This window comes from Engraulis encrasicolus, chromosome 11, assembly GCF_034702125.1.
Source record: "Engraulis encrasicolus isolate BLACKSEA-1 chromosome 11, IST_EnEncr_1.0, whole genome shotgun sequence".
NCBI classification, from domain to species: Eukaryota; Metazoa; Chordata; class Actinopteri; order Clupeiformes; family Engraulidae; genus Engraulis; species Engraulis encrasicolus.
The window spans coordinates 12,702,509-12,715,008 of record NC_085867.1 but is presented as its reverse complement, the minus strand read 5'-3'; the positions used below and the strand labels follow the sequence as shown (position 1 = coordinate 12,715,008).

At 47.1% G+C, this 12,500-nt stretch overlaps 2 protein-coding genes across 5 annotated transcripts in view; both read right to left on the bottom strand.

The window, feature by feature from the left end:
• setx (senataxin) overlaps positions 1-12,500 on the bottom strand; it is a 1,003,984-nt gene that overhangs the window by 732,616 nt on the left and 258,868 nt on the right. The window lies entirely within an intron of this gene.
• LOC134457895 (ras-specific guanine nucleotide-releasing factor RalGPS1-like) overlaps positions 1-12,500 on the bottom strand; it is a 143,613-nt gene that overhangs the window by 18,181 nt on the left and 112,932 nt on the right. For all 4 annotated transcript variants that reach the window (XM_063209902.1, XM_063209904.1, XM_063209903.1 and 1 more), the window contains exon 11: positions 9,698-9,765. In XM_063209902.1, the coding sequence (XP_063065972.1) occupies positions 9,698-9,765 (68 nt within the window). The remainder of the gene's footprint in view (positions 1-9,697; positions 9,766-12,500) is intronic.

The window sequence follows — 12,500 nt, the reverse complement described above, 5'->3', positions numbered from 1 at the left end:
CTCCATCATCCCCCCCAACACCACACATACACGGGCATGCGCTCGCACACACATGCACACACACGCACACACACACACATACACACGCGCGCACGCACGCACACACAGACACTATGCACACGCACGCACACGCACACACACACGCACGCATTCATGCACACACACACGCACGAACGCGCACACACACACACCTCCATAAGCCTGACCCCATGAATATATTTTAACTAGGACTGCTAAAACACGCACATGGACACGTCACACACATTGCTCGGCTGTGATACAGCATCTTAATTTGTCATCTTGAGCCGTTAGTGGCGTGCACAAACACACCATGTGCTCGTACGGTACCCCCACCACCACCACCACCACCACCACCACCATCCCCCACTCCCCTTCCCTGTTTTCTGTTGCTAAGACACAACAGCTACACACTTCTGGATAAATTCATCACGGCCTCTGTTAAACACACTGGGGCTCTTGGGAAATGCTGTCATTTCCCCCCAGCCAATTATGCCCACAAGTCTGGCAATGTGAAACACGAAGGGGGTACGGTGCAGCAGCAGCAGCAGCAGCAACAGCACATGAGAGCTCATAATTCATTTTGCTCGCATACGTCCATGTCCAGGCCAGCTCTACTCAGCATGGCTGACCTGACCTGTGCGTGTACTGTATGGAGAGTGGTGGTTTCCGACTCATGTATTCACTTGTTCAGCAACCCCCTCCCTACCCCTCCCCCCCCCACCCCCCACCACCACCACCACCCCTCCTCTCCTCTCAAATGTCTCTCACACAGGTAAAGGGGGTGGGGGAGGGGGGGGGGTGTTGAGTTGGTTTCCAACTCACAAATTCACTTGTTCAGCATCCCCCCCCCCCCCCCCCCCTCCTCTCCTCTCAAATGTCTGTCACACAGGTAAAGGAGGAGGGGGGGGGGGGGGGGTGTTGAGTTGGTTTCCAACTCACAAATTCACTTGTTCAGCATCCCCCATCCACCCACACCCACACCCACACACCCCTGATGTCTTAAATGTCTCTCCCACAGGTAAGCCAGGGGGATGTTGGGGTATAGATAGGGGAAGACAGAGGTCCATGCTTCTGCTTTTTTGTGGGCTAAATGCCAGGCAGGCCATTAAATGGTTTGAAATATGTCTCCATAAAGGCCAAGGCGGAGTGTCTGTGCAGGTACCTGGCATGCCAGGTGGGTGACCTATGACACAAACGTGTGTGTCGAGGAAACAGTCCTCTCCAACTGCCCCCTTTTAACAACGTCAAGCTGTCACGCACCTCTGTGGACATGTGTTTCCACATTTTTTCCCCCTTTGTGTTTCCACATCTTTTTGGTGCATTTTTTTCTGTCTCTTCCCAGCTGATGAGTTTGGTGTCAGTGGGTCACATCTTGGGTTCCGGAGTACGGCGGCAGCCTCCTCCGTCCTTAATCGTCAAAAACAACAAGTCATGTCTCCACAGAAACGAGTGGTGGTCATATAGGTTAAGCCAAGAGCACCAACCCCTCCATCACCAGTCATCAAAGAAATGGGTGAGGGGTGAACAAAAAGTCACGTCTCCGAGAAAAAAAAAGAGTGGTGGTCATGTAAGTCCAGCAGCGTAATAGCGCGATGACTTAACGCCGTTATTTTAATCACCCGCATGTTCTTGAAGTCTAAACGAGCCGAGGCTGGCTGGTGGAGGATGATGTCATGTCATGAAGCGATCAGTCTCTATTTCGGAGTCGTAAATTGAAAAGACACAGAGTGTTTCCCAGGGAAACGTGTCCATACATCCCCCCTCGATCTGGATGAGCAGGAGTTTTCCATTGCCTAGCCCCAAGCTGGGACTTTCTGCTTTCTGGATGCTTGACTGACAGTGATAGCCCCCCACCTATCCATTCCCCAGATCCACGAACAGCGGGGGGGGGCAAAGGAATCAGTTGTCCACGGCCTGGGGAAAGGGGGCGTCCAGGATTTGGAGCCCATTACATTGTATGCATTGAGAAGTGGGCCCTTTCATATGTTTTTGTCCTGGGCCTGGTCAAAGCTGCTGTCAGCGGCCCTGGGTTCCCCCTATAGCTCCTTTCCTCCTGAGTCGTAACGGAGGTGAAGGTTAGAAGGTGCCACTGTAAAAACTCTGATGCTCTTTTCTTTCCTTTTTCCCTCTTACATTCGGAGTGGAGGAAAGTGTCAAGAGCAAGACACACGAGTCTGTGCCCAAGTGTCACATCAAAATGTCAAAACAGACTGTAAGATGGAAAACGCAGAGTTCAGATCAGAGTTTTTTCGTGTGTGCATGTCTATGTGCATGTGTGTGTGTGTGTGTGTGTGTGTGTGTGTGTGTGTGTGTGTGTGTGTGTGTGTGTGTGTGTGTGTGTGTGTGTGTGTGTGTGTGTGTGTGTGTGTGTGTGTGTGTGTGTGTGTGTGTGTGCGCGTGTGTGTGTGTGTGTGCACGTGTGTGTATGTATGCGTGTATGCGCCTGTGTGTGTGCGCCTGTGTGTGTATGCATACGTGCCTGTGTGTGTGTGTGTGTGTGTGTGTGCGCGAGTGTGTGTGTGTACGTACCTGTGTGAATTTGGGTGTGTGTGTGCTTGCGTGCGTTCATGCGTGCGGGCATGTGTGCGTGCACATGTCTGTTTCTCCTGTATGTGTTTATTATGAAAAGAGAGACTTTTTCAGGTTCCGCTCCCTCATCCATCACATGGTGATTGTTCAGATGTTCCAGTTCACCTCGACCTTGACTTCTCTATCTCTCGCAGCGTGAGCAGCCCTTCCGCCTACTCATCTCCCAGACCCATCCTGCTTTTCACATTCACGCGAGACACTCTTAAAGGTACTGTAGAGTGTGTCATATTTTTTAGCAGTTAATTTCCAGAATTCATGCTGCCTATTCAGCTTTTTTCATGAATACTTACTACCATAATTTAATATTTCAGTTTCAGTATGGCTTAGAAATTAAACTTAGAGTATGTATTTATTCATGTATATTTCATTTATATGTATTTTTAGTAGTTTATTTACATAAGTTGTGCGGCCCATTCACAACGTTTTTCCATTTTCAGGAACATTTAGAGTAGAGTAGAGTAGAGTAGAGTACTTTTATTAATCCCGAAGGAAATTAAGGTGTCTGTCAGCTTACATAAATACACAAATACAAAACATACACAAGACATTATACACATAATTGAACATTGCAGGAAAATATATATCTTGAGTACTACCGCCACACATTATGTCACATACACACATGTTCTCTCTCTCACACACACACACTCACACACATTGTCCCACCCACACACACACATACAAACCCACCCACAACCCCCCTCCCACACCCACACCCACACCCACACCCACACCCACACACACACACACACACACACACACACACACACACACACACACACACACACACACACACACACACACATCCCTGCACAGACACAAGGTCCTGGTAGGGTGTCATGTTGCATACATTCACACTCACAGAAAAACAAAATAACCATGTTAAGTACACATACAAGAGCCAAAGAAGTTCTAATTATTGTCCATGCAAAAGCTGAGTAGTTCACGGCAGCTATTCCAGGGGGTGAGGTAGCTGAGGTGGGGTGTAGTGGGTTATTGTCCTGTATTGGGCAACCCTTAAAGTGTCCAAGGTAGTGCAGGCGCTTGCTCCGGGGGGTGAGGGGTAGGGGGTAGGGGGTGGGTGTGGGATGAAGTGTAACTGTTCAGTAGAGAAAAGAATCGGGAAAGGGGGGGGGCGTGTAGTGGCTGCAGGTTGAGTGTTCCAGTGTGGGGGGCTAGTTATGCAGTCCAGTCACCTCATTTACGACCACTGTAATTGTCAAAGTTTCCCTTATGGCTTGGAGCGCTTTTCGTGAATGAGTAGGTGGATCTTCTCCATGGAAATCTGGCCGTTTTTTATCTTGACACCAGTAATAGACATAATTGACATCTGTGGCTGCAAAACCTGCACTTGTCAGACCAGACCAATATTCTTTATTTTATTGTTTATTTTATTTATTTATTATTTATATTTTTATTTTTTTGGGGGGGGTGCTTTATTTGGATAGGACAGTGAAGTCATGACAGGAAGCAAGTGTGCAGAGAGAAACAGGGAATGGCCGGCAAGGGACCCGGGCAGGAATCGAACCCGGGTCAGCCGTATAGCAGACGAATGCCCTACCGCTGGAGCCACGGTAGGGCCAGACTAGTATTCATGAAAAGATATGGGCAGCATTGTGGAAATGAACAACTGAAATTACACACTGGACCTTTTACATAAAGAACTCAGCCACACCACTACAATGGATCATCTTACATTATGGAAATTAAATAAGTAAATACCTGTACATGTTTTATTTTTAAACTGATTAACGACATTATGAATCATGATATGGAAACTGAAAAACATTGCACATTTTTCTACATTGTTTATTTAATATGTGTATTTTTATGTTAATTTTTTTAAACCCTTTCTGCACGTTGCAGATTTACATCAGCCATTTCTAGGTATTCTAGGTTATAGCTGTGTATGTGCCAAATAAACTACTCTTAACATTGGACATTGTAAAGGACTGGAAACTGGTGAATTGTGGGTACAGTAGTGCTCTGCAAAGGTGTTGTGTACTCTACTGGCAGTGAGACTCCAGGTTAAGCAAACTACACCTCATGGGTGCCCAATATTCACAGAGAAGGCTTCTTTGCCTTTGGACTCGACTGCAGTGTTGCCAAATTGGGCGGTTACCCGACGAATTGGGCAACTTGGGATGGCCGTCTGCGGGTAAAAATGGGAAAAATCATCCATTTGGCGTTTTTTTCCAGCCGTTTTATGCCCATAGATATCAATGCAATTTCTTTAAATTGGCCGGAATTTAGCGCCTCTTGCCGGTTTTTGAGCACCTTCTGGGCAGGATTTGATCAGACACATCTGGCAACACTGCTCGACTGTGGTCCGCGGATGGCAAGCACACCTTCATGATTAACGTGGCGCTACCTTTATGGTATTTGCTTTTTGCTCATTTGAAAGCCTGAAAAACCATACAAACTCACACAAACATAGACACATACTATGCGAGCTGACATTCACAACCTCAGACAGACACACAGAGACAGCTCATTCACATGCTGCGCAAAACACACTTACATAAATGCATTTATATACCCAGAACACACACAGCAATCTGCTGACCTTGGCCATGTGCTGGTCAGAGAGAGAGGCAGATAAAGAGAGAGGGAGAGAGTGGGAGAGAGAGAGAGAGAGAGAGAGAGAGAGAGAGAGAGAGAGAGAGAGAGAGACAGACAGAGAGAGAGACAGACAGAGAGACAGAGAGACAGAGAGAGGGAGCTGTACTCTGATCTGATCTGCTCCACACCACAGCACACTAGCCGAGGCCTTTGGCCAAACAGGAGGAGCGCTTGGGTCATTCTTGGCCACAGCAGACCCTATGACATGGGGCTCCGCTCCACTATGGAAAACACTATTGCCTGTTTGTCATTAGCAGACACACGCTCTCTCTCCCCCCCCCTCTCTCTCTTCTTCTCTAGCTCTCTCTATCACTTTCTCTCGCCCTCTGTCTCACCCCCCCCCTCTCTCTTTCTTGCAATCCCTTCCTGTCTCACCCTCTTTCTTGTGCTGTCTGTCTGTCTGTCTGTCTGTCTGTCTGTCTGTCTGTCTGTCTGTCTGTCTGTCTGTCTGTCTCTCTCTCTCTCTTTCTCTCTCTCTCTCTCTCTCTCTCTCTCTCTCTCTCTCTCTCTCTCTCTCTCTCTCTCTCTCTCTGCAGTACTCATTGCCTTTTGACTTCTGATGATCATAACAGCACAAGTTCTGAGCGAGGGATGAAGAGAAGAAAAGAGAAAAGAGAAGATGAGGCTATTGATTGCATTAATGTTCTTCACATTAGTGTTTGACCTCTCTGTGTGGGCGAGACATGGATCATCAGAGCAAAAAAAAGAAAAGGAGGAACAGAGGAACATATGAGTGAGCTTTGGTATGGACAGGATGTGTAGCTTTCGCTAATTAATGTGCAGTGCATTGGCATCGGATACGGCGAGGATAGAAAAATAAATTACGCCGCTAGGTCGTGGCTATTAATTACAGTGCCACACAAGTCTGGTTTGCCTCCTTCCGAAAGCTGGCCACGTGTGGAGACTCTGAGCTGCACTACCTCATCCTTTTGGCCTGAGAGCACTGTGCTGTGCTGCTCTCTCTCTCCCTCTCTGTCGAGAGCCTGCACATCAACCCCGAATCCGCTACGGTCAACTCCCGTTACATAACAGAACCTTAAACCTTAAAGCAGTGATTCTCAAAGTGTGGTCCGGGGACCACTAGTGGTCCGCGACAGAGCTCAGGTGGTCCGCGAGGGGATTTTCATTCTAAGACAAGCTAGCAGTATGCTATATTTGTAGCACTATTACAAAGCTAAACATGGCTGAAGTCTCATTTTCACCACAATAAGACAGGCTTGTAAATGTAAATAAAAGAATGTTATCTGCACCAAAATTAGACGTGTCAAATTAGCAACCATCAACTGCCAATTCAATGGACAGGTGGTCCCTGAACATTTTTGGGGGGACAAAGTGGTCCTCGGTCTGAAAAAGTTTGAGAAACACTGCCTTAAAGAGGAGATTCTGGCTGGCTGGACCAGACCGGTGGTTCCACGTGATGGACAACGTTCCTTCCTGCACAAACCAGACAGAGGGCCTCGTCCATGTTTCCCCACGGCTAATTCCGTGACAAGTTCTGTCTCAGACGGTATACCGCTCGCTATGCAAATCACTGCTACGCAGGGAAATCTACAAACGGCGGTTTTGGGCAGCTTTAGGGCCGTAACAGTAATGTCGATAGCAAGATTCACTGCGGCAAAACAAGCGGTAAATGTGGTCTGGCCAAATCATTACATTACTGGGGGGTTTAGCTTACTATTGTGGCTAACGGTAGCAATAGCCTTAGGGGGAAATATAAACACGTGCAGTTAATAGGAAACTACGTCCTGTCATTGTTAATTCTGGCTTGGCTCTGAAAAATCTGCAAACAAGATTTAATAGCATTCGCAGAGGAACACGGCTATGTTTGGGAGGCATATAACCATTAGCTAATCTTGCACACCATCTTTGTTGGGCCAGTAGGCCAATTACACCGCAAAACATGGTGTCTCAGACATTTCCTGCAGCCCATGTGATGAGAATAAAACCTGCTGTAAAGTGGCATTGAGGGAGGAGGGGGCGCTGGTTAGTGATAACCATGGCAACTCCTTTTCAAAACAACATACATAGCTCAATGACGGCAGGGCTTTTTACTTGGAAAAATGGGCAGAGGTTACTATTCTCGAGAGCCTTGCTCGGAATGATTAGGAACGTTTAGGCTGTTCTCTCGACTTGGGTATCATTATCGCAAAAAAGCACAAGAACATGGAGTTTGCGTGACTAGGGCTTGCTGACCCAGTTGGATGCATTTTACGGCAGGGAACCTTAACTTCCATTTTACAGAAACGTGATCTTGGGGACCCGTGATCAGAACATGTAGTCAGAGACACCGTTTTTGCTGGATTTTGCCACCCTCGTAGAACAAAGTCAGAGTCGCACACAGAAAAAAACACTCCTTGACAAGAGGGGCCCTCTTATTCTCTTGGTCCGCTCTCTTGCTCACTCCATCCAAAAAAAATCATCTCTCCCAAATCGCCCAGCTCTGGTGTTCCCCCTTGTATTCATGTTTGTACATTTACTCCCCCCACCCCCCCCCAAAAAAACTCCCCTAACGGTCCTATTTTGGCACTTAATTTCCACTGATGCATTCCGATCTTGTGAGGTAATTCCTTGGTTCTTCCAGTTTTACACAAGGGGAAGAGGGGTGAGGTTGAGAGTAAGGGAGGGTGTGTTTTGCGGGGAATATCTGTTGATGTTTGTGCTGTCAACTCTCAGAGCAAGTCTCCACAAGCCCCCCTCTCCAGGGGACTCATATGGATGGCGACCTCCCGTTGCTTTGAGGAGCGTGATGGGTGAGCTCGTTGTGGAGAGACGACTGTACAACTGTATGTGTGAAGTTGTTATTTGCGGAGTAACAGCTAGCTGGGGACCCCTTGAAGGCTCGGCTTAGCTGCATGTGTTTTTCAGACTCGCGCCCAGGGAAGGCAACAGGGCGGGAGACAAAGGGGTCAATTGTTGGGGCCCCAGGGAAAGGGGGGGGGGGGCAGAATTGGGTCCTCATTACATTGCATGAATTGAGTGGGTGGGCAAGTGGGGGCCTTTCACAGGACTTTTGTCTTGGGCCTAGCCAAAGCTGTCAGCAGCCCTGCATGTGCCTGCCTGCTTCTGCAGAGCCTGCCTGCTCGCCTCTTCTGGCCTCACCCACCGCGACGACTCAAAGGCGGGCCTGTCATATCCATCAGGGCCCTCCAATAACCGTGCCGCTGCCTGCTGTTCTGGACGGACAGTGCCGTTTTTGTTGCGGACGGGACGGGCCAGTCGCATGGCAGGAGGACACTGCAGGGAGGGACTGCCCTCCTCACCTACAGTGCTTAGGGTTGCCAGATGAGGCTGATGATTTCCAGCCCAAAAAATGCTCAAAACCCGCCTGGAACCACTAAATCCCACCCAATTCTATTGATTTCTATAGCGGGTTTTCCTGCAAAATGCCATTTTTACCCGCAGACGGCCATCCTAAGTAGCCCAATTGGACGGGAAACCGCCCAATCTGGCAACACTGACAGTGCTACTACGTATGATGGAGGCTACCCAAGTGCATGCCAGGGGCAGGGAAAGGGGCAGGGGAGGTAGGGATGGAGGGAGGGAGGCAGAGGAGTGAAGGAGGGAGGTATGGAGAGAGAGAGAGAGGGAAGCCTCCTGCGACTTAAGAAAAGGTCAATTGTGGGTTAGCCGCTACGCCCAATGTACTCTATGGCTTCACAGGTTTAACAGCGCGTCTCTGGGGGCCGCTGCTCGGCCGAGTGATTTATGGTGGAGGATGTGACTCTGTGCCCAGTTCAGTTCCAGGAGGGTCCAGGGACCCAGCGGACCCAAAGGACCAGCAGGGATAGGGGATAGGGGATAGGGGATAGGGGATAGGGGATAGGGGATAGGGGATAGGGGATTGGGGAGGACTGCAGTGGGGATGGTCACACACACACTAACATACACACACACACACATACACACAGTGTGTATTACACACATACACACACACACGCACACACACACACACACACACACACACACACACACACACACACACACACACTAACACACACACACACACACACACTCATGCACATAGACATGCACACACGAAAAAACTCTGATCTGAACACACATACACACACACACACGCACACAAGCACACATGCACTTGCACGCACACACACATGCACACACACAAACACACACACACACACCTATACACACATGCATGCATACGTACAGACACAGAAACAGATAGACAGACACATGCACGAATGCACAGACAGCGAGAGAGAGAGAGAGGCAGAGAGACAGACAGATAGAGACAGACAGGGAGAGAGAGGAAGAGAGGGAGAGAAAAGGTGGACAGAGAAACAGAGAGGGCAAAAGAGAGAGAACAAAAAAACTATGCAACAGTCTTCTACAATAATGTTACCTCAAGACACGTGCACACACACACGCACACACACACACTGATACAACATCCATACAAGGATTGATTATAACGTGCTTCATCAGGTGACGTGAGGATTCCTACCTGCCAGATCTTCCTTTGAGGAGGCCATGCGCGGCGAACTATTCCCTGGCTCGATCTTCAGAGACAACCTGTAAACCACACACAAAAGGACACAGATATGGAGATATTCAAAATAAAAAAAACACAAATGCACTGACTGCACATTTGTTTCCCCCCCTGTTGCCAAGCACTTCATCCGCTGACAAATGGGGATCATTATAACAGACTTGAGCTCCGCCAATGACTGAGTGGGTCCACACACTTCGGCTCAAACATATTTATGGCAGTTAGCGGCGATTCCAAACTGGTATCCCTTGAAGAGGGCGACCTTTTTTTATTTTATTTTTTCGTAGCGGGATTCCATTTTACAGTAACAGGCTTCAACCTGGCCAATGAATGAGTAGGTCCACACTTTAGGTCAAACATATTTATGGCGGTAGAGGCGATTCCAAACTGGTATCCCTTGAACAGGGCGACCTTTTTTATTTTATTTCATCGTAGCGGGCCTCCAGACGGTTTCTGTTTATGTTGTTTGGAATTGGAATATAAAAGTCAAATTGACGAATGTATGCGTTTTTGTTTATAAATGTGACCATTTATTCAAACACTTTGACATTTGTTTTTATGGTGAATAAAAAGCTGAATAGGTCTTTCCCATAAATGCAGCTTAAAATGTCAAGAAGTCATAATAGTTGAATTTAAAGACTTCTATTTCTGGTTGGTGGAGAATTCATAAATTTATTATCTTTATTATGGACCTAAACAAAGTTATTACGGGTCTTGATAAATAAATGATGGCATGGTGAAAACAATTATACAAATCCTTATTCCAGCCGCAAAACGGTGCTGTGCTGAGAAGAGAACGATAAAAAGATAAATAACAGTGTGGCTCCAGAGACAGCTTTGGGACATCATAAACAATCCAACTCACCACTATTACCATCATTTCAAGCCTCATTGAGCTAACTAGTAATTATTTAAAGCATGCCACTGTTAGGAGACAAAGCCAGAATACAAAATGGGTTGCATATGCTCCATTACTAGTCAAACTGAAACAAAGCCATCCCATTCACAACTCAGACGTACATCTATGTCACAATTATCCACTAAAAAAGAAAGCAGTAACATCTCAGTGAGCAATACAATCATCCAAATAATGTGTCATACTGTGAAAAGAGAGTGGAAAAGCCAATACTACTGGAATATGAATGACAGACAAATGGGCTTTTAATGTCCAAGGTGTGCCAGGAATTACTCTTTAAAATTAATCCAACTATAAATTTGCAGGGCTCAAGGTTTCGTCTTGTTGACATTTTTGCTCCACTCTCCTTCTGTGCTGTGCTCGTTCCAAGGACATTGCAAAGGGCTGAAGGAAATCTCCATCTGTGGTTTGAAGGCCAATGTGAAATCAGCAATATCAGATGTGTCGCACATTGAATCCGTCCAGCTAAAATAATCAAGGCTGTGAACCGCTTCAGGGTCGTGCCCAACAACCAATCTAAACAAAATTACTGTGAATCAAAACATCAAACCCAACACCCTCTGAAACCTCGGGTGTGCGTTACATTCCGAGGGGAACTCTTTATGAAATTTCAGGGAGTGAAACAGACCGATGTAAACTTCTTGGACCATTTAGTTTTAAGTTTAAGTTATTTTTCCGTCGACAAGCCTAAACGTTCTGGGAACACAATTTCATCATTAGAGTGTTATAGGGCGCTGTTCAACACTGGAAGACTGCACACTATAGCCAAACTGTCCTTCATGACAGTCCACCTCGTGATCTGGAAAGGACGATGCTGCTTTTCCCTCCGTCCACCACATAAAACATAGGAACTGACCATTTATTCCGTTTTTCTGGAAAAACACAACATGGAAGACATTTTCTGTTTGCACCACTAAGTGCAAGGTTGTAGTCGGGGTCCTGAGAAAATTTACATGGCAGAGCCGATTAGATAGCCAGGAAGAGTTACAGAACCCGAGAGTTTCCAAGGGGGAAAAGGGAGGCACTCGCTAGACCACAACTATGCTTGTAAAGAGACGACCAGACATATCAAATCCATTGGAAAATTGTTCATTCAGAGAAGGTATGGAAAAACCCTTTGCAGATGTGTAAAACAGCAGGCTTCCCCAGTGTGCAGTAGCCACTAGTGGAGTGCCGCTTCGCCAATTTGCTCCCAGAGTCCTCCAGGGGTAAACAACACGTCTCGTTTGCTGCTCATCAAACAATCAGGTGTACTCCACTCCACTCTTAGCGCAATGGTTCCCATGTTTAGAGTTCTGCTAAATGTCAGGGTATGTCACCTTTAAAAGTCTACAGCAGCAATAGCAGCAAATGGGCTTCCTTGAGGTGTTCCAGAATGTTCCGGTGTCCCAGAGTGACCCCTTTGCTGATTCAGTCTCACCATGACAACATGCAAAGGGGACGGTTCCGGAGTTTCACTGTCTGCCACTGTCTGTCAAATTTTCGTACATTTATTTGCGCATGCTTTTTGTTTATTTGACGTGGCATCAGTAGAAAGATTTAGAGGCCCATATAATGTTTCTGGAGCAACCACGGCCTAAATGGATTGCGTCATAGATACTTTAACGTCTCTGCCTCCTCCCCAAAATCTGGCCATCATACTTCATCAATCAGTCGCGCATGGAGGTTGCCAGTGCAAACAAATTGCATCATGGTGTGCACCGGTCACTGACGTGGAAAAGGTTTGTGTGTGGGTGACCCCTTTGTCCATAAAAACCTAACAATGAGACACCCAAATAGAGAGAATGAGGATGATGTTTGCGCGCTGTCTGTGTTTATAAACACAGGTAAACACTGGCCACA